General features: G+C 33.7%; 1 protein-coding gene across 1 annotated transcript in view; it reads left to right on the forward strand.

Annotated features, from left to right (window-relative positions):
* KLHL1 (kelch like family member 1) overlaps positions 1–23,968 on the forward strand; it is a 245,005-nt gene that overhangs the window by 91,468 nt on the left and 129,569 nt on the right. Inside the window, exons 3-4 of the mRNA XM_027472827.3 lie at positions 171–307; positions 13,256–13,452. Of these exons, the coding sequence (XP_027328628.1) occupies positions 171–307; positions 13,256–13,452 (334 nt within the window). The remainder of the gene's footprint in view (positions 1–170; positions 308–13,255; positions 13,453–23,968) is intronic.

Genomic DNA, 23,968 nt, shown 5'->3' on the forward strand with positions numbered 1-23,968 from the left:
TTAATGTCATGTTGTATTTTGCTGCTTACATGCATTCATAATGTATTGCTCCTGCTACTGTTTAGTTATTTTGAAAGTAAGAGTTTCTAAAAGTACATTAGCCTTGATGATCTGAAATTTCTAATACATAGATCAATGCAAATGACACAAGTTTCCAACTTTTTTTGCAGACTTGTCCTCAGTTCTGTCTCTGACTACTTTGCTGCCATGTTCACAAGTGATGTTTGTGAAGCCAAGCAAGAAGAGATCAAAATGGAAGGCATAGACCCCAATGCACTGTGGGATCTTGTTCAGTTTGCGTATACAGGTATTGCAAGGCATACATGATACTGCCTACAGTCAAAGATGTTGACAGTTTCATTTGCTGCTTGCCAATAAATAGATACATATTTTTATAACCTGTGTCCTTCAGAACACTCATTTACTATTTCTAGAGCTAAGTTCTAATTATCTCTTATCTTCAAACTGTTAAGTATCTTAGACTCAGTAAGCACAACATAAGAGTCTAGGAGATTATGTGTATTTCTTGGTCTAGAAATACTTACAAAACAGTACCTCATTATATGCGTTATTTGGATTGCATGACAGCAGTGATGTATTTTTTGAAGATTGCTGTCTTAGTCAAGTTTCAGTTTAAAAAATTACGTAGTTTTTTTAAAAATTGTCACTTTCATTTGCTGTTATAAACTGGTACTTGGTTGTATAATGTATAAAGTTTCTGAATAAATTATGATTCAGAGTTAATAACTCAGAACTTCCCACTGAATAGTTTTTACATTTTAATGCATAATAAATTTGTTTTTATCTTTCCTAAACAAGCTCTTACACACAATGTATCTGAAATGCATTAATAGGAAAGAATACTAAGGTCACAAAATAAAGTAATTAAAAGATAGGAAATACCAACAATAAGATTTGTAGTCTGAATTTGTCTCCCCTTGCATATGAAGACTGCAAGTATTAAACACAAGCTGTTTTCTCTTTCTGTTTCCTAGAAGACATCCGTATATTATTTAAATTAACAGTATTTTGTTATAATTTTGCTACTGAACATTTGATTTTAACTTCAATTGTAAACGGATGGCTCATAACATACAGTTTTAATCCTTTCTAAATACATTAATATTAATTTAATCTTGAAATGCTCTTTGCTTTGATATATTTAATCAGGATATGTGCTGTTTATTTTATGACATAATAAATGTCCTTTACCCTCTTAATAGGAAACAGGAACTGTAAATAAATATAATTTAAGTTAAAAAATGTTCCTTTTGAGATCCATGTTTTGGAAACTCAGGTTCTACGAATGTCAGAAAGTCTTCATTTATGTAGTACTCTACATTTTCATCTGAAAGTGTATTTTGTTTATTTGTGGATTTGCTGTTCTGGATGTCATCCAGAACATCTTTAGCTAGGGACCCATGAAATGAAGAATGTGTAAGTAGTTGTCATTAGGCATGAGATGGATACAATCATTATTACTCAGTATGAATGTAAAATTAATAGTACAGGAATAGTGCTGCAAAATGTAGAATACCTCAGCACAAAATAGCAAAAGACATCATAAGTAACAATAAATTATTTTGTATAATAATTCTGTATAATTATGTAAGTGTACAGGTAGAGGAAAGTGAAGGACAGTGTTGTTCCACTAGGAGCAAAACTCTGGAGATACTGAAGTACTGCATGAAGTTCTTTTGCTTCAGCTTACACTGAAAGTTCACACACAAACACACAGTGCAGTTCATATGGACAATGAAAGATAACATCCAGGTATGGATTAAGAAAAGAATAGATTAAGAAAGGAAAGAAAAGAAGAAAGCAAAAAAACTATATAACTTTTAAGTGAAGCTATTTCAGCACTTTGTTGGTTATCTTTGAGAACTTTGGAGAATGGGTGTGGTAATGGAAAATTAGAAAAGAGCAAATATATTCCACTCTCACCTTGATTTCTTTGCAGAATGTTGTTTGTTTTTTTTTTTTTTCTATGAGCTGGAAAACCTGAAGGTTTCTTGTTGTGGTCAGGTAGTTAAGGACCAACCTCCAAAAATGGATGTGAAGAGAACTTCACAGGAAGTTTAGCTCCAGTGTTTTCTAATTTGCCTCATGTGCATGCATATTTGAATCCATAACGTTCTTTCATTTAAAATGTGACATAAAGCCCAAACTACCTTAAAAATGACAACATTATGTGCCTTTGTAATGTCACCTTGAAGAATGAGAAACTCAGGGTGGTCACAAAGATCTTTAATTTATTTTCTTATTTTCTAATTTTTTCTTACTTGCTAATTTGCAGTGGTAATGCACCATTATCCTTTAAGCTCTAACCCAGTATGGAGACAAAATAAGACTTCAAAAATACCTTCTTGAGTATACAATTTAAAAGGAAATTTCACAAATAATTGCTGACCAAAAGGAACGATAAGATTAATTTTGCATGCTAAAAGAGAACACATTTTGTATGCCGTAGACCTTTCAGGTTTTGTTTACTCTGTCTTGTATTTCTGTTCCATCAGATTCTTTGTTCTGATTTACTGTTTCTTGTCCTGTTTTTTTTTCTCAGCTTGTGCACTTACATCTTGAAATTTGTGTTAGACTATTTCTTTCTCTATTCCTTTCTATCAGACATCTTATCCAACTCCTTAAATTCCTAGTTACACTTATGCTAGTTAATTAAACAATGCTAGGAAAGATTTGCAGGCCTTGGAACATAATTATCTATCTGTATTGATCCCAACTCAGTTTTAGCAAAATTCAGCTAGCATGCTTTGTAACAAACCTTAAGTATAGCCTGGAAACACAGGCTTGTCATGGATATGGACATCCTGTGTGGAGGGAGAGAACATTTAACAGTGCTACAGACAATTCAGGGATAACTCACAGCTGATTAGATCATGGTACCAAACATGTTCAAGTTACTGAAATAAACTCAGTCTTTGCTCCTTGGCTAATCGTTCTGTTTTCCAATGTCCTTTGCCTGATCAAAACCTGTCCCCTTACACCTTAATTGTTTTTTCCCCTCGCCTTTCCACTATCTTCCATGATTTATCTAGATTCATAAGTTCTTACCTCTTTTCTTCCCTTCCATGTCTTTATTTACCTCTAGTCTAGTACATGCCATTTTTTCCTTCAGGTAGCCACTTCTCTGATATCCAGCAGTGTAGCAGCTAACAGAAATTCCCATTCAGCCTTTTCATCTGTGATCTGGAGCATACAGAGTCCAGACAGAATATCTAGAGAATTAAGCTGCCAAATTCCAAATACCTACTGCACAATGTGTGAAATTCTTTTTTAACTAGTCATAATTTTTGCAAGTTTAGCTCTTTATTCTTTTACCCCAGGAAAAGCAAACCATTTTGGCATGTAGGTAATTTTTCATTTTTCCCTTTGTTTCCTTTTTCCTGTAAGTACCTTCTTCCCTCAAAGAATAAATAGATAGATAAACAGATGGATAGATAGAAGTTAATGTGTTAGCAGATATTCTACAGCAATTTCAATGTGAACAGAATACTTTGTTCAGACAAATCAGAAAGTTCTGATCTCTTGTATCTCAGAGATATAATCCATTGTTCTGATCTCTTGTGTCTTAGAGATATAATCCATTTAAGGTGAAATTTAAAGAAACACAGAAACATCTAGGTTGGAAAAAACCTTCAAGATCATGAAGTCCAACAATCAGCTTGAGACCTACTGAATTCCATCACTAAACCAAGTCGTTTAGTTCCAAGATCACGTCTCTTGAATATCTGCAGGGATGTGCACTCCACCAGTGTTAAATGGAACAGAAGTCTGATTTAAAGACTTCAGAAGAACAGATAAGCTTAACAAAATGGTAAAATATTAGTAATGTTGTCTGCTATTACTTCAGTATGCTCATATTTGGCTTGTTTCTTGAAATCTGATATTTTGTGGGCTAATGAATAAGTGTGGAATGGAGTAGAACATTTGAACATTTAGCTCGTTGGAACAGAATAAGAAAGCTTATCAACAGTTTGTTAGATTTTGACCTTTTAACTAGTATCACACCTGTAAGTATGTATATTATAGTTATTTCTATTTGGTGTATATGTAAAGTCTCTCTTTTTATGTAGAAAATGTTAATCGTGTATACTATTTTAATTTCTACAGTTTTTCCAAGGAACTAGACTTAAGTATTGTAAAACATGTAATTTCAAGTACAGTTGCTTCTGTTAGAGAGAAGTTTTTCTCTGGGGACAACTGAACACTAAAATACAGTTAACATGGGCTTTTTTTTGCAAAAGCATGGAAGCTAGAAGTATTACATTGCAAATATTTTTAGATGTAATTTTAAAAGGGGAAGCATTTTTACATTATATTAAGTAACAGATATTATTACTCACAAGCCTCTGAGGTAATGAATTTATGATCTGGCCCAAAACAGAGGCTCTTCTGCACACAGTTACAGAATACATTTAGAAAGGGACAAGAGAAGGAACATTTAATAAGATTTTAAGTAGACAATGTTTTTGTTCAAACAGACTGAAGTTTGGCGGTAACTGAAGTTATCATGTATTTCAGTCATTTTGAAAAATCACCACTGAGCACAAATCCTTTCCAGAAGATTGTGTCCTTTCAGAAGCAGATGTTTCTGGAAGCATGTTAGATCTATTATATTTAACAGGAGTACTTCACCCAGAAGTTTTAGTATGTTGGATGTTAAATCTGCTTCTGTTGATCAGTAATGAAAAACACCTCAGGAAATCTTGAAAAATTTTTTGTGATTGTGTGTCTCAAAGTTTTCAAATTCAAAACCAAAATAGTTTTGCTAAAACTGTCAGAGAAAATGAACAGATAATATTTATTGCAAAACCAAGGCTATTTTCCTATATTTTTCCTATTTTCTATGATTAAGTGAAACTGTGATCCAGTACAGAAATTCTTCACACCTCTATATTAAAGATAACATTTTGCTAAGATAAACATTAGCTTCAATAAGCATTTCTATCACTTTTGGTTGCTTATTTATTAGATTTAAATATTTTTAACAAACTGTATTTCAGGTTTTTGTTTTTAAGAATTGTTAGTCTTCATTCATCCTATAAAAAAATATAGAATGACAAAATACTTTTAAAAATTTGTTTTCATGTTTAATCACCCCCAAAAGTTTTCTTTTACAGTGGGTCCTAAACAACTTCACATTTACATTATTTAGAAAGTATATATGGTGTGCATTCATAAAATTATATATAGAGATCAAATACATATACATAGATTAAAAACAAACAAACAAAACCAAACAACAACAAGAAAAACACCAAACAAGCCATACACCACACCTTTTCTGCAAACCTACAAAATAAAGGAAACATTAATTTTCAGGATATCTCTTTTTTTTTTTTTATGATGAAATTGTATGCCTTTAATTATCAAGAATAATTTCTTGCATATATATAAAAAAAGGAGTGTATGGAGTATATTCTCTCTTTGCCACTTGTGTGAAGTCAGGATTAATATCTAACTTAGAGAGGAAAAAGAATATTTTGAAGTCTAAACAACTTGATGTAGAGCTTTTCATTTATGAAGAACTGGCATATTAAATAAATTTAGTGTTTTACAATCATGTATGAGTAAAGCTTGACAAATGCTTAAGTTAGATACAGTGTTCATTTTATTTTGCTTGCTTTGCTTATGGTTTTGTTGTTTTGTCTTTTAAAATAGGCAGTATTCTTAGCCTTCTTTTTTATCTTCTTAAACAGATTCTGTTAAAGATAGGAATTCTGGTGCCTATGTTATGAAATTCTATGTACAACTTTATATTGTCCTCTCTCTACCTAGAGGTAGAAGACTTATTCTGATACATTTAAAGCTGGGCTGCATTACCTCATGTTTAAGCAAATGGAGTTCTAAACAATTTGAAAGGTATAATTACATTGTGGCAGGCACAGTATTATGTCTATGCAGCCCTGATAAGAACTGCTCTTAAATAAAGAACGTAAGACTACATCTAAGTAGTTAACAGGAAAACAAGAAAATCAGATTGCCAAAAATAATGATAGTAGAGTTTCTATGGAGAAGCAACATTACTAAGTATGAAATTTACAATTATTTTTTTATTATTATTTTCCCTAAGGATATTTTTGAACAGTTTAAAAACTTGAATAAAATGTACTTGTACTTTGATAGGTTTGACTGGTTCATTCAAAAGAACAAATTATGTTTACTGTGTGTTGTAACAGAACTACAATTTAGGAGGAAAAAAAAGCATCCTCATTTTGATATCAGTTAAACGTATCATGTGAGGCAGCTCAGAAATTCTGAAGCCACACTTACATACAATGGATATACAAGAAATATATTTTATTTTTCAAGCAGCAAGATGACTAACTGAAGAAAATCTAGGACTGAGATCCTAGTGTCCTGAGGTACATGGATATGTGTTCTTTGATCTTTTTAGCCTTCAGGAGGAGCAGTAATAGAAGAGTATTTCTTTGCCTCACTTTCTTGGGTAAAGATTCTTTTTTGATCTAAAAAACTTGATTTTTTATTATTTTCAATTATGCTTAAATATTTTAAATAGAACAGAAACTATAGATTGAGCTTCTGGTGTTTTTGAACTTTCAGAGTTTCTTTGAACTTAGTATAGAGCTATGAAGTTGCTATAGATCTACTCAGATTACATCAGTCTGTCTAATTAGTATGCATTCCCAACAGTGGTCAGAAGAATAGACTTGTGCTTTCATACAGTTAATGAAACTGATAAAGCAGAAATCATTTAACTAAAAATAATAATAATAAAAAAAAATAATTTATTTATGAGTTTCTGATAAATAAATAAAAAATAGTATGGATCATATATGTACGAGGATTAAAGTCTGTTTGATCCTAGCTTTTAGTTAGATTTTATTTTGGAGGGTTTTTTTTAATCTAAGGTTTTTCAGATGACTTCTCTGGCAACATTATATCTAATAACACTTACAGAGCAGACAGCAATGATATAGCAAGAAACTACCTTTAGGCACAAGAACCCTTAGGTGCCTGCCCTCAGAACGTAAGACTTAAAATATCCCAGGAAGTTTGATTTTTTTTTTTTTTTTGATCAATGAAACTCAGTTCATATATGAATAAAAGGTAAGAATGATACTTGGCATAGTTTTGACACATACCTATTTATAGTCTTCCAAGCTGTTCCTTCATATTGTACAGAGGTTGTCACAGCCACAGTTGATCATTCTTCAATATGCAGTACCTGTAGTCAGAAAGCAAACGTAAGTACTGAAGTCCATTGTCTAAAAAGAACTGAGAGAAACTAAGTCCTTATATACTTTATGAGCTTTTGGAGATCATTGTTGTCATATCCTACCCTATTTGTTGCACAAGTGCTGTTGAAAATTTATTTAATTACTCTTTTTATTTGTGTTTTCCAGGTACTCTTTATCTTGTGATGTTTTGTTTATTTAATATGTAGACAGTGTATGTTTTTATTTAAAATCCTACTTAAAAACTTAAATAAGTTTTTATTTAAATAAGTAAATTTCCACACATAATGACTTCCTAATAGGTGAACTACTGGTGAAGTAATCAATATTTTGATTATGTACACAGGTACACACTAGTACATTTTAGCAAGTAATCCCAACAATGAAATAAGTAGTTTTAATTTTTTTTTTTCTATAGTCAAATGAAAAAATACATCTCCAGGCATGTTTCAGAGCAGTAGCATATTTGTCTTTATTTTTTATAAAATATTTTTGGAAGATTACATCCAGTTAAAATAATTTAGTATTTAAACTCTTATTTTTATGTGTATTTTACAGGTATATGTGACTAAATTCAAATTTCTAAAGTGAGCTAAGGCACACAAACAGCAGTTGTTTTATGAGGAGAAAGAGTTCGATATTGATCTCTTAAAAAACTGATGTTTATAAACCAGTGAGCAAGTTTTCTTTAAAAATATGACTGTGACAATTCAGTTATACAACAGACTTTCTTGTTCTGATATATATATATATTTTTTTTTTCTTCTTAGTTTGTTTTGTTTTTCTCAGACCAAGAGAGGAAAAAGCACCACATCATGGTATGTTTTGACTAATATGCATCTCTGATATTTAGCGAGACATTTGCAAGATTTCCACTCAGTGGGGAATTTTAATTAGTTAATAGGATTTGATTATCATTGTCCAATGTTGTAATTTTCTACACCTTTGAAATGCAGGCTGAATTTGGCAGTACATTACAATGACCATGTGATCAGTTCAGTTTAGTCAGTTTACACAAAAAAAGATGCAGCAATATTAGCATGAAAATAATAGTACAGTTTATTAAAAGCTGTACTATTATGTACTATTATTGATGCTGTTTTATTTATCATAATTCTCAAATTCCTGTGACAGATGCATTAACTTTTTTTCTTTTGCAAATAACATATTTTTCCAGCTGCAGAAAAAATTATGTAAGTAGTTTTCTTACACATACTAATTCTTAAAGTTCTTATAAAAATGGTTATTTGAAATGACAAGTTCCCCTAATCTTGAAGCCATGGTTGAGAAGCTAAAACTGACATTGGTGAGAAGCTAAAACTGACAATTTATCTGAGTATCATAGTGACATATTTGAATTAAGTGAATACTTCTTTTATTTAGATATCCATTTTCTCTGAGATTATTTCATACAACTTAAATTAAAATTAAATAAACAAAACCATAAAGACTTCAGTGTGAAGAATGAGGAGTTAAAATAAGTTGAGCTTTTCAGGAGATGAATTTCACCTACAGGGACTAAAAAAGAGAAGCAATATAAATAGAAAAAGATTGAAATTGTTCAGGACAGGAAAATGTTTCTGTTAGGAAACAATTTTCTGCTGGGAAAAGTATTTTCATAGTTAAGTCATGTGTTTTAACTTGTCTTCTGTTTATTGTGGCAGATATCAAATTGGCCTAAATTCAAGTGATTCATCAGCACTGTCGAGTAGAAACATCTTTGAGTTATGCATACTTCTTAGGTTAATTTTTGTTTAGCTTTGGTTTTGGCTGCTAGTGTATAGGATGAATAGTCTTGATAATACAGATAATAGTCAGATCCTAAGTTTTTCCTCAATTCAAATTGCACTTTTTATTTGTGTAGCACTTGTCTTGTAGTATCTATTTTGTTTATTTAATAATTAATTTGTATATCTGCAGTGAGGCTGCCTTTCCAAATTTTCACTGATGCAAAATGCTATGGTGTAAGGAAATAAACAGAAAAAGCCATAGAGAGCTTGTCTTACCTCACTTGCAGCTGATGATACTGGTTTGCAACAAATAGTTAACAGAAAATAAAGAAGTGTTAAATGATGAGGATCCTCTGCAAAAGGAATATACTGCTTGTTGTGTTTTCTCTTCTGGAAACAAACTCACATTTACAAAAAGTGTAAGTGATCATACAGTGTAGAATATATCTTTTAAGATACTGGTCCAAACCAAAAATTTAACATTCACTTCAGAAAACAGCTGAAGACTAGCACATATTCTGCTATGAGGAAGCTACTTTTTATTGCAGACTTCATTGGCTTCATGGATGAATGTAAGAGATAATTACTGCACATTATATCATTTCCAGGAGTTGACAGTAATAAGGAATGTGAAAATCAGAATTGGACCCAAAGAGTGTTGAAAAGGGACGAAAGCATTTCCACTCTTTATCACCTGTTCCCTAATGGTTCCAATCATTCCAATACTGTGTGTTTGGGAGCAGATGGACTGAATTCATATCACCAAGTATAAATATTGACAGTGTCAGAGCAAGTCAAATGAAGGTGCTTCTTTTATGGTTAATTACAAGAAATAACCAATCCTTGGGAGTGATCCGTCACCTTCTAAAGTGGACTACTGAAACAGAGTAGATGCGCTGTATCTTCGTATTTCTCTGTGTTGATTATAAAGGGAAATCTAAAATGTTTAGCTCAGATGGCGAGATACCTGGTAGATACCTAAGACTTGGTAAGATTAAATAAGAAATGTCAAAAAGGTTTGTTACAGTGGTATGAAACATAGCACAGTTTTCGTAAGCTCTTTCTATTTGTCATTGAAATTTGATCCTGTTGAAAAAAAGCAGTTCACTTTCATAACCATCATTCAAACAATTCAACTACTTTTCAAAAGCTGAATAAATATTATCTTCATACTATCTACAGTTTTATTTACAAAATGGAGACCTAATAAACAAGCTGCCTTACCAGGACTGAGTATAGGGGTTAGCTTATGGAAAACAATTATAATTTATTAAAAATATTTAAAAATTGATTCATAATAAAGTATAATAAATATATTAGTGTTATGAAAATAAATAATTATAAGTCATATTAAAAAACTCTTCAAAACTGCAATACAACTGATTAAGTCACATGAAATGGAAAGGTTAGAAGATAAACACCCGACTAAAAGGAATTAGCTCTAGCCTTTGTTTCTGATTACTTGACATTTCCTATGACTTCATTTGTGTACCCTGACTCACAGAGTATCTTAGTGTTGTTGAAGGGTCTTTGCATGAATGGATCAATGTGCAGATTAATTACCTACACAAGAAAGAAAAATAGATTACTGTGCACATGAAATAAAATTATATTGCCATATGTTATGTATCTGGATTGAAATTTCTTGCTCATGCACAGAGCAAGTGAGCAGCACCTACTGAGTGGTAAAACTGTATTCCTGTTGATACCTAATGGTCACTGTCTGCGGGAAGTTGATTCCCGTGACTCACACACTGACTGTGTTAGTCTGCAAGATGTTCAAAGATGCAGTGATTCCCTATACACAAAATTATTTGGAAAAGTTTAGCTTAAAGAGTAGGAGAAAGAAAGAGATTTAACAAAGACAATAAAAATATCAGGGAATTTTTATATATTCTCTCTACTTCAACTTTGTTAGTGAAATAATAAATTGTACATATTCATTGTAAGGATGCATCCTAAAGATAAGCATTTTAATTTCTGCATAAACAATACACATAAAATTTGTCACAAATAGAACTATAATTTAGAGTAGCAATTAAAATTCATTAACATTTTTGATTGTTTTTTAGCCTTTTTTCATACTAATTAATGTAACACAAAATGAGATTTTTAAGCTTTAGTTAATTTGTTTTGCTCATGCTGAAGTAGTTGTGCAAGCCCCTTATTTCATAAAAGTGTGAGAGGGAAGTAAATTGAGGAAACAGTAACATTAAAAGTAACCCCCTTGAATAGCATATTAAACATTTTTGATTAGATACTTGGATCATCTAACTGTCAATATAAAACTGTCTGAAGAGGTCACATTATATATACTAAGACTCTTAAGTGCCTTTTTTTTTGCCCCCTTTTTTTTTTTTCTTCCTTCTTTTTCTTTCTAAACTTAATGTTCTAGACCACTTATTAACCCAGGGGACTGTTTCTGTATGGAAACTATCTGTTTCCTCTAGTTTCATTTCCTAATGCTATATTTAGTGATAAAAACTGTGAACTTTTTTTTATAGCTGGTTACAATTCTTTCAATCTTTCTGGCAATCCTCAACAGTTATCCAGACTAGCTTTGTATGGTCAGAGACTTCTTTGAGATTGTTGTTGAGAAATAAGTAGTGTGTAAGAAAAAGAGATTTAAAACTCTGTTTGTTTGATAGCTGTTTTGCACATTTTTTTTCCTGCTTTTTAGTACTGGGATGATCAGTTTTAACCTGAAATTTTTTTTTATTTTTATTTTTTTAGCTTCTATACAAAGTAGAACTACAGTTTATGTAGTGAGTAGGGTGTTGGGCCAGTGGTTACCTGTAATCATGGAGCAAATTTAGGACTATCATTGATAAATACACGGGTCAACCAAGCATCAGCTTCATACTGTGCCTTCTGACTATATTGTGCAAATATGGGGGGGACAGAAGTGGTGTGAACAGTCAGATAACATTAACAGAAACTCACATGGCATTACAAGATGTATAAGCAGAGGAAAACTGAAGTTATGCTGTGTACTTGATCTGCTGCTCTAATCTTTACAAAAGGGAGGTATTATAACTAGAAAGGATAACTTCATAGTTTCCATCTTGTATTAAAAGCTACAGGTTTAGCTTTAAAGGAGGCAAAAAGGTCAAATCTTCAGTATTATTGTATTTCTGGTTTGGTATTGCAATATAAAATGGCTTTTATTTTCTATGGCAATCTGTTGTGAAGTTGAGGATTTTGGAACTGCTCAATGCCATGTGATAGAACTATTAAGACATGTAGATTTCTGTTTATATGACAACAAACACAAAAAATGCATGGGGAAAAGAGGGAGTTTATCAAACAGTTGAACTATAATACTTTGAACAGAAAGATCAATATACACTTAATCCTCTTACAGTGTGAAGGGATTTTTCCAAGCACAGCAAAGTGTTAGTTTCTTACAACTTATATTATACTTACACATTTTCATATCATGTTCTGTTTTCATGTTCTCCAAGCTATTCCTGAGTTGTCTAATTTATTGTCTCAAGTTATTCACGTAAGAGACCATACAAAGATTTAATTTAAAAATGACAGCTTTGTGGGACATGATGACAAGAATGATACTTATTCTTCAATAAAGGGATATTTTTTAAATGCATATTATTTTATTTCACCTTTTATTTATTAAATAGTTTATTAGTCTGTAAAGTAGAGATGATATGAAGTGACAAAATTAAATATAACGTAAAAATAAATGGAAGATAAATATTATGCATCCTTGTATGTTCTTCTAGCTAATATAAAAATCTTTTAGAAGAATGGTATACTTTGAGAGATATGAAATATATTATTTAGATAAAATTACCCACCAAATCGTGTTACAAATAAGTACCAAAAGTTTGAAAATTTTAAGTATTGTTTTGAAGATACTTATATTTTTAATTATACTTTTTTAGCCAGTTACTGTGTTTTTTGCAAGGATGAGAGTTTTAGTCTGTACCACTGAAGATAATGCAAGTTTAATCATCAATTTCAAAATAAATAAATCACAGTCAAGTCATTATCTAGATACTTAGATTTTAATCTCATTATAGAAACAAAAACAATGTTCTTAAGCTTCTTCTTCTTTCAATATGTTCCCATCTCTATTTGTATCGATCTTATATAGCTGAATTAATGTTTACACACTGTAATGTTCGTGTAATTGAAGTGTCCAGTCATAAACACTAATCCTCTGCTTACTTTTTCTGCAGAACTATTTATATTAAGCTAGAATTATTTACAAAAGATGCTGCATGTTTTGTTTGTTTGTTTCTTTTTAATGCCAAGCTTACATGTGTTATTATTCCATTTTTTTAGGCTGCCTGGAGCTGAAAGAGGACACTATTGAAAATCTTCTGGCAGCTGCCTGCCTCCTCCAACTCCCCCAGGTAGTAGAGGTTTGCTGCCATTTTCTAATGAAGCTTTTGCACCCATCCAACTGTTTGGGAATACGAGCATTTGCTGATGCACAAGGATGCACAGAGCTAATGAAGGTGGCTCACAACTACACAATGGTAAGGAAGTTTTAGAAAGCTTGAATTATGATCATATGAATCCTCTATAGATTTTCTAAGTAAAATTATCTTGCTAATTTTGAACTTGGAATCCTTCTGTACTTTATATTACAAGTGGCTGTTTTGAAACCATAGGAATGGTAATTCCTCTCAGCTTCCTTGAAGGTATCAGAATTCACTTTCTGTAAGGTCCTGCTGAGTGAGAACAGTATATACCTTAATTAAATGCATATTAATTGCATATTTATATTAAATGCATATGCATATTAAATGCATATTCAAATACAGTTGATAGCAGCAAAACTATGTATAAGTCCTTAGAATACTTTTTATTTATTTATTTATTTATTAATCATCATTTTGCTTTAGGGAAGCTTTGTAATTTTTTGTACGTCAGTGCAATATCAAGAGAAGTTTTTGTTTGTTTGTTTTTTCCCTCAAACATTATCCCACCTTTCATTCATCACTGAAGTAGATTAAGACACAATGGACAATGAAATGAATGAGCAGAAGTTAAATGATGGATGTTGTCCTGACAGCATTTTATTTTTTTTCCAATTGCACCTAAGAGAACTGTATGACATAAATATTAGAAATTAACCAGAATCAGTGGAGCAAAAATATGGTACTTATTCAGAAGCTAAATCATATCTGTAGCCATTTAATTCTGCAGAGTTTGACAAAATTAAAAACATTTGGCTCATGAAATTAAGCTTCATAAAGAGTAGATTACTTATCATTTCTGAGAAATAATGGTCCCTTAAGTTCTAGTTAGAAATTGTTACTGAAGTAATACAGAAGGTTTCAGTAAATCTTCTTGGCTTGTCCAGCAGTTACATCGTTATTTTATTTATTCTTTTGAGTAACTAATACCATATTCTAGTTCATGGGTATAACTGTGTTTTTCTTACCACTACAGCTGAGATATTTATATCCATCTAACACACATGGAGCTTGGTCTGTGGCTGGTTTTAATTTTATCTGTCTTCAGACATATAAAGCTAGTCTTCTGAGCCAAAGCTAGAGTGTTTGATGTTCTTCTGTTCATGGAGAGAAATAAGCTGTCAGAGCAGAATTCATCTGAGCTATTTTAGAGTGAGATTGTGTTAAAAAGTAAGCAGGTGTGGGTCTGTAAGAATAAATTAAACCTTTTTATCATTTTTTTTTTCAGTAGATGTAGTGTATTATTTTTGTGTGTTTGTCTTTGTTTTGGAACATAAGCAATATAATGAGGAATGACATAAACAACAAACTAACAGGAATAAAATAAATTTCCAAAAGATCTTATGATTATTTAAAACACCTTATTGAAAGATTTTTGGGGTGAATTAAATTACTTATTGTAATACCTTTGAAGACTTGTGACTGAAACAGCTGGTGGATCACAAAGATCTATGCCTATATCTAAGATACAAGGTATATTATATAGTAAGTTATAGGTTCCAATGCTCGGATATAAAATCTGAATTATGTGCAATGGGAAAATTGTCAACAAATGATAGTAGATCAAAACGGAAGTCAGTTGTATTTAATATGCAAACTCTGATGTAGTTAGAATTAATCTTGCAAGCATGCATGATAGTTACACTTTTATATTTTCAGGAAAGACAAATAATCACATCTATTCAATTATAGTATTAAAAAAATAAAAATAAAAAAACCTGTATGTTATTCAACTCTGGACCTGGTGAAAAGATAATCATAAAAGTCTAATTCATAGGGCATGATATGTTCATGGGAACAGCGTTATTGAATTTAGGTGTGACGTAGCTCACATCTACTTGATTTACTCATTTCTGACAAATGTTGTGGATGAGCAGTTCAGAATGGGGCTAGTGCCTTACCTTTCTCTCTTGACTACAGCACTAGAGACTAGGTTGAATCTACGTAAGAGAAGAGGGATTACTTCTTCCCCACATATATAACCAAGAAAAATTGCCAGAGTACAGGCTAGATATCCTGGGAGAGGTGGGTGGAAGAACAGTGAGCAGGAGACTTTGTGACATGAAGAAAGGGTAGGAAAGTGCTGATCAGAGCAAAAAAGCTGATGCATATTCTCTGAAGTGACAAAAAGCGTTATTTTTCCTGCAGGCTCCAAGGAAACAGTATGAACTGTAATGAGAATGAACTTACCTATGGCAAGTATGGCAAGGGCAGGGTTGTTAAAAAAACTATTTATCCTTCTGTCTTAAGCAGCCAATTTGAGGAGAAGCCTTTCTTAAAAAGGATAATGAAATTCTTGTTTTTAAAAAAGCTCTCATGCTTTAATGAGGATTTAAAGACCCTTTCTTTTCAGGGTGCTTTCTTTAAGAGTTGCAAGTGATGTACCTCAAATGTTGGCTGTGTGACAACTCCTTATCTTCCGTGGTATCATTGCAAAAGCTCGTATGTTGTGAATAGGAAATAATGGCAGTCCCTTAGCTCTGACATACTGTGTAGTAGTTTGCCTGTAGAAATTTATTTTTCTGTGAGAGCTATATAAAATTTAAGTATGAAGGCAGAATAATGGATTAATAAATGCAGCATTCAAATTTTGTGTCTTTCTGCTTTGTAAGGATATTTTTATCCCCCTCCCCCCCCAAAATGTGAACCATGTAAAACACGTGAAGTGAATTTTCTTTAACTAATTGTCTAAAATATTTACTTACATTTTTCACATAAATAGTGGAAGTGTCAGAAAATTATTCTCTCTGATATATGAAAAGCACCTATAGGAAGAAAATTTTTGAGAAGAAAAAACAACAACAACTTTGACAGCATTTGAGGGAACTCTAAAGGAATTTAAAAAGTGAAATAATATAATGATTTCTTCCTACATTTTTTTCAGTCTTTGGAAATATTGGGTTTCTTTTCCAGATGTTCAGCATCAAAGTATTTTAAAAATACATATGTTCAATTGATAAGAATTTATAGCTGACTGTCTGAGTAGCCAGTTCTACAATGCTAATTTTCAAAAACAAGCTTTTTTTTTTTTTTTTTTTTAAGAGTACAAATAACAAGGCTAAGAGGAGTAGATATGCATGCCCCCGAAGTAGAGAAAAAATGAAGATAAATGACTGAGATTATGTACTTTTTGTCTTGTTCTTTACATTTACAAAAAATATCTACTCTACATTAAGCACATGAAATTTTTTATGACCCCTTCTATCTATTAAATATTATAGCCAATAATTGTCAAATAATATATATATGTATTGTACTAACCATATTGTTATCACAGAATCACAGAATTGTCTAGGTTGGAAGAGACCTGAAGATCATCAAGTCCAACCTCTGACCTAACACTAACAAGTCCTCCACTAAACCATATCACTAAGTTCAACATCTAAATGTCTTTTAAAGACCTCCAGGGATGCTGACTCCACCACTTCCCTTGACAGCCCATTCCAATGCCTCACAACCCTCTCAGTAAAGTTTGTCCTAATATCAAACCTAAAACACCCCTGGTGCAACTTTAGCCCATTCCTCCTCGTCCTGTCACCAGGCACATGGGAGAATAGACAACCCCAACCTCGCTACAGCTTCCTTTAATGTACTTACAGAGAGCGATAAGGTCGCCCCTGCTATAAGAGAAATACAGTTAGAACTGACCACGAATATTAGTTCTGTGCCATGAAGTTTTCTGAGATAAAGACTCAAATAGCAAAAACTTTACACTGACTGTGAAAGTGGGGAACAAGACAAAGTTTTTCACATTGGCTTTCAGAAAACAATTTTTAGACATAATATATGCTATAGAATGAGCAATGATTTTGAGGTATACTTCAAGTGAAGGCTTAATCAGCGTTTTGGGGATATCCGAGACATGAACAGTTTAATGTTGAGCGGTTGTTTCTTCCAAGGAGTTAATGCTATATCAGCAGATACCAGAAATCAGATATGGTATGAGCTGTGAGAGTAATTGCAGTTGCAATATTTAATTTCTTCATAGATTCAGTGCTGCAATGATTAAAAATGTTTCTTACCTCATTGGAAGTCTTCAAAGGGAAAATATATATATATATATATGTCTATATGAAAATGTCAGTTCTTGCAAGAGAAAATGATCAGACAGAAGTTCTGAAAAGAAGAAAGAATTTGGAAAGAGGATAAAAAATCTCCCCTTTCTCCAACTTTGGTTCTTTTTAAATTGGTAAAATTAGGGAAGCTAGAGAGTTTGGAAAAGTAACTCTGAAAAGTGAATCTTAACACACAAGTTAGCACTTAAAAGTGAAAAACTGCTTAACACATTACTTCCCTTTTTTTTTTATTATTTATTTTATTTTTTTGTTTTCTTCTAAAAAACTGGCAAACCAGGCTTCTTTGGTAAATCTTGTCAGGAACAGGAAAGAAATCTTAAAGGAAATTACTGAAGGAGAACGTTTTCTGAAAATACAAAATATTTCCTTCAAGTTATATTTTTGTTTTCGCAAAAGTTTTCTTTCCTATATCTTCCAAATGAAAAGTTTTACTTCCCTACTGCCCCAAATTAATTCCGAGCTAATTAAATTCTAGCAGTATTTTTGAACATTATCTGTCATATTTAATTTGTCCAATTCTGAATATATGGCCCGTGTAACACAAGGCACAAGATTCTAATGATTGTAAAATGTTCATGATGGTCTAATTCATTTCATAGCATAGCATCATTCATTTCCTTGGCTTATTTTTGTTGCTTCTGAGTTATGCCATTAAAGTTTCAGAGACAAAACCAACAGATTAGATTTCGGGCATTGGAACGGGTTGCCCAGGGAGGTGGTGGAGTCCCTGGGGGTGTTCAAGGAAAGGTTGGACGTGGTGCTTAGGGACATGATTTAGTGGGTGACATTGGTGGTAGGGGGATGATTGGACCAGATTGTCTTGGAGGGCTTTTCCAACCTTAATGTTTCTATGATTCTGTGTTACACTGATCAGAGGCTAGAGCCTGAGCTGGAAAAGGTTGTGTGGAACATGTGGAACAATGTAGATTAGGCTGCAATTTGCATGGTCCTGCATTTTTGCCTCCTAACCTAACCTATAGAAGTATCCTAAAAGAAAGCTGGAGAGGGACGCTGTCAGGGAGTGTAGCGATGGAACTAGGAATAATGGCTTTGAACAAATGGAGAGGAGATTGAAATTGGATGTGATGTGAGGAAGAAATTCTTCACTCAGCACAAAGCGCACATGGGAATTAGGGCTGCAGATGTCCCTTGCTTCTGTTCTTTTCTGTAAAGAATAGAATGAAATTACCTAAAAAACAGTGTTAACAAAACCAGAGCACAGGGTGGGAGGTGCAGGGCAGTCCCTGTGGCCGAGGGGCAGCCTTTCTTCTTGGCAAGCCAAATGGCTCAGGGGAGCCAGCCCCAGAAAAGGGGCCCTCAGCCCCCCAACCCTCCTCCTTCTTCCACGTGAGGGCATCTTCCAGGTCGCTCCCACCACAGCTGCCTTTGGCCACATGTGGGCCACTCCATCACAGAGGCTTGCTGCGGTCACAGTGGCCACCACTGCCCCGCCTTTGCTCCGGACCCTATAAAACAGGACCCCTGCAGCTGGCCCACCATTTGCTCAGTGACTAGGTCCTCTGACAGCCAGCGTACACAGCAGGAAGGAGACTAGAAGCAGCAAAGCGAGAAGCAGCCCTGCTTGGTGTGCGAGGACAGCAATGCAGTCCAAAGAAGCACCAAGAAGGAATGCAGCTAACAAGAAGGAGATAGGTCTATGAAACAGGTACAGGTCTATGAAACCTGATGACATGAATCCTACTGCTGGTTGCTAAAGAGAATAGGTTGGCGCCTGCCTCTCCACTCCCCATCACGAGGAAGCTGTAGATCACGATGAGATCTCCCCTCAGCCTCCTCTTTTCCAGGCTGAACAGTCCAAGTGACCTCAGCCACTCCTCATACGTCTTCACCTTTAGCCCCTTCACCATTTTAGTAGCCAAGGAAAGGTTGGATGAGGTGCGTAGGGACATTGTTTAGTGGGTGACATTGGTAGTAGGGTGATGGTTGGACCAGATGATCTCAAAAGTCTTTCCAACCTTAATGTTTCTGTGATTCTGTGATTCAAGTTAAATTTAATCTTAGAATAATCTTGCTTCTTATTTTCACTTTGGTGAAATTAAATATTAACTGATTCCTAAAATAAGGCATTCGCTATAGCACTTAGTTACTCATTTAAGGTTCCTGAACCTTAGGATAACTCCCTGTTTCTATTTCATTCTCAACCAACATTTTATGGCTTTCATTCACCACTAAGTTTTGATTAGAAAGTCGTTCTTTATCACAGTTGTCTTTACAACAGTATTTTAATGAAAATGAATAAAATGAATAAATGAATACATGAAAACGATCAGCTTCATTTAATCTCCATAAATGCTTTAATGATTTTTCAAAATAAATTTTCCTTGCCTAATATCAGACTTGATATTTAATAAGTTCTAAATTACACTGTTTTGTTTATATATATATGTGTGCGTGTATATATATATATATATATATATATACACAGCTTACTTTGTGCTTTCACATAATACTTTGTGAGGGCAAGATAGAGCCAGGGAAATCTCTTCATATTGAAGAAGAAAGAGCTGCTAAAGCTCCCTACCACTAGAGTATTCTGTAGATTTCAGGAGATAAGTCATTTCTATTACATGTTTTTTTGTCACATTAGATACAAAATCAGATCCCCTCAACAATGAAATCTGGGGAATCCATGACTAAAAGTTTTTATTTGCATAGTTGACACAGTATTTTCAGACTTAATTCAAATCTAACAAACTTTTTTTTTTTTCCAAATGCAAAGAGCCAATGCTGAGATGGAGAAATCTCTTAATGGAAGTAAAATTCATTAAGTGTATAGTTATATATTCCTTTTCATGAGTGTAATAGTTCTGTAATATCTCTGATATTTACTGAGATATTCAGTCTTCAGTATCAAGTATCAAATTGTCCTTTTGAAAAGTGAGATATAAGTGAAGAAAAAATGTGTGCATGGAGATGGGAGGCAGGGAGGGGACAAAGGAAGAGAAGAAAAGTAGTAAGAGAAAACCAAGAGAAAAATTGAAAAATCCTTAGAAAATACACTTGCCAAATACCAAGTCATGATGGTAGTGGGGGAGGAGAGGAAGGTAGATTTCATAAAAAGTTAGTGTACAATGAAATTTGGAGACTTCTATCTTTGCATTATATCTGTTTTATTTGTAAGTGCACCTTGTATAGCAATATTTTAAGGTAAAGCATTTGAAGCAAGAACTTAAAAATAAGTGGAAAAAAATGTGTGGTCTCATTGGTATCAGATTTACTGTGGGCTGTTTTATTTTCGAGGTGTGAAATTGCCCTACCATTTTTAAATGAATCTGCTAAATGGCAGCACAAATACCCATGTCTCTCTTGATTTAAGACTTCTGTACTTAATGACAATCTGTGTTTTTTTTTTTTTTTTTTTCACTAGCACGTCACTTTCGATAAGTTTTCAATCTGCAAAGCCATATGTCTTATAACTTTCATTTCCTAATTTGTTATTGGAGTTACATGATAGTAGAGTGACCTGCATGTGTGATGCCTTTTTAAAGAAACAAAAGAGTAAAATGGAAATGAGCTAAAGCAACTACAGTCTTCTAGTCTTCTATTAATACATTTCTGCATTAATAGATCTAGGAAGAGGAAAAGGTTATAATAGACCGTGCCAGTTTAATAAACTGTGGCCTGATGCTGTTCCTTCTTATAACAACTACTTTTCTATGTCAGTAAATACTGAGAGATGGAAAGTATGTCATATTATTCCATAATAGATAATTACAGTTTGGTCTTACAGCATAGGAAATTCTTAAAAAAATTATTCGTATTCAGTGAAGTTTTGAATTCAGCTGTAGCTTGCTCTGTCTCCCACAGTGAAGAGCATGGTTCTGCTTGTGTTGTGACATATAGATAATACTTAGAAATTTTGATTTTGACGGTCCAAGTTATGCTACCATTTTCTACATCTTAAAATCATGCCATTTGACTGAAGTCTGAAGTTTCAAATGGAAAATGTTGAAGTTTCGAATGGAAAAGTTGTAACTTTACAGGTATAACTTTCCAATCTGACATTACTTTACTTGTCAGGAAAAGTTATTTAAATTCCAGTGATCATTTTGCATCTTGAAACTTCAGTTTGAATAGTGAGATGATACTTTTTTCCATGTTTTTATTTTGCTATATTCCAAGATGAATCACTAAACATAAACTTGGAGAATCTTCAAATTACTCTGAGGCTCTGAGTAGGAGGACAACCAAAAGTAAAAATTCCATGAGTAGAAGAATGTATTTAAATAAAGTGATTGATGTGTCTGTAACCCTGTCAGAATGTTAAAATTAAAAAGCACCCTAACATATGGTACAGTTCCAAGCCTGGAAGATGCAGAGTGTTTACAAGTGCCTGTGAATGAATTAGATGCAGGAGGTGTTTAGTCTCTCTTAGCTACAGTTCTGTGCTTCACACCACAAGGGTCATTAATATCAGCACAGCAAAACATTATTCAAACTTAATTATAAGCATGTAAGTAATCAGTGACATATACTCACTTTATAAAGACCCTTAGCTAACTGAGATTTCTGATTATATTGCAGACAGAGCAACAATTTCATTTATGTAAAGTGTCTGCCATATGCAAATTCTTTTAATGATCTTTTATGGGAAAGAATTTCAATGATTTTATTATTAGTTGTTTAGCTGCCCGGCCGGCAGCTAAACACCACACAGCCATTGGCTCACCCTCTTCCCTCCCACTCTGGGACTGGGGAGAGAAATGGGAAAGTGAAGCCTGTGAGTTGAGATAAAGACAGTTTATTTGGACAGAAAATGAAATAATAATAATAATATGTACAAAACAAGTGATGCACAATACAATTGCCCACCACCCGCTGACCGCTGACCAGCCTATCCCGAGCAGCCACCCCTATATACCTATATATTGTTTAGCATGATGTCAGATTGTATGGAATACCCTTTTGGCCAGTTTGGGTCAGCTGTCCTGGGTCTGTCCCCTCCCAGCTCCTGCTGCACCCCCAGCCTGCCCATTGGCAGGACAGAGCAAGAAGCTGAAATGTCCTTGGCTTGGTATAAGCACTGCTCTGCAACAATTAAAACATCAGCGTGTTATCAGCACTCTTCTCATCCTAATTTAAAACATAGCACCCTACCAGCTACTAGAAGGAAAATTATCTCTATCCTAACTGAAACCAGGACATTAGTTATATTTATTATGAAACCCACAGAATTTCACAGCTAAACCGTGGTGGGATGTGGGGGGCAGGGACTGGTATGTAAAGCCTTTCCTATCCATTTCCACTTACAGCAGCTCATCTCGAAGCATATTGAAATGTTGTAACAATGCTCCATATTCAAAATAAGATGTAATAAATGTAATTTTGGATATTGATACATGGTAATGACAATCATTAATGACTTATGGTTGTACTTTTAGTGGTGTATTTCAGTGTTAATATGTTTATACCTGTTATCAGATAACAAGTGAGGCAAGCAAACTGTCTACTACTGTAATTTAATTAGTTCTTTAACATATGCTTTTTAACGTAATTTATACACAGGGTCATCGATTGACTTTCTACTATTTAAGAAATACCAGTTAGACACTGACCAAATAACTTTGTTGTCTTTGTGTCATAGTTTGTTTTGACAACTTTGACGACATTGGTGAGATACAGATAAGACAGTAAGAGGAGTGGAAAACTGGACTTCCAAGCTCAGATAGCTGTGATCTGTATAAAGTCCATCTGGCAACCAGTGATGTTCCTCAGGGATCACTTCTGGGTCCAATACAGTTTGTCATCTTCATTAATGACCTAGATGATAGCATAGAGTGCTCCTTCAGCAAGTTTGCAGATGCCACCAAAATATGGTGTGGAGAACATATGTTTGGGCAGCTGTTTAGAAGGACCTGGACAGCCTGGAGAAATGGGGCTGATAGGAACCTCCTGAAGTTCAGCAAAGGGAAGTGCAAAGTCCTGCAACCTGGAGAAAAAGAACCCTGCACCAGTGCAGTTTGGGGAGCAGCTGTTTAGGATGCTGCTCTGCAGAAAAGGATCTGGGGGTCCTTGTTGATAACAAAGTTAATGTGAGCCAGGAATATACAATGTCAGCAAGGAATGACAAGAGTGTCCTGGAATATATTAGGAGAGCAAGTTGAAGGAGGTGATCTTTCTCCTCTGTAGGGAACCTGTGAGACCACATAGGAAGTGCTGTGTATGGTTTTGAGTTCTTGTATTGACAAGAAGGACATTGATACACTTGAGTGAATCCAGCAAAGGTCACCCAGCTGGTTGGGTCTGGAGCATGCAGCATGCTAGTTTAAGACTGAGGGAGATGGGCCCATTCAACCTAGATAGAGAGCTAAGGGAGACCTTACTGTTCTGTACATCCACCTAGTTGGAGGATATAGAGTAGATAGTGCCCAGCTTTGTTGGAGGTGCAGCATTACAGGATGGGACACAGAAGTTGGAATATAGAAAATTCTGATTAGATACTATGTTTGTTGTTATGATTTTTATTATTATTTAAT

This window comes from Anas platyrhynchos, chromosome 1 (genome assembly GCF_047663525.1).
Source record: "Anas platyrhynchos isolate ZD024472 breed Pekin duck chromosome 1, IASCAAS_PekinDuck_T2T, whole genome shotgun sequence".
Lineage (NCBI taxonomy): Eukaryota > Metazoa > Chordata > Aves > Anseriformes > Anatidae > Anas > Anas platyrhynchos.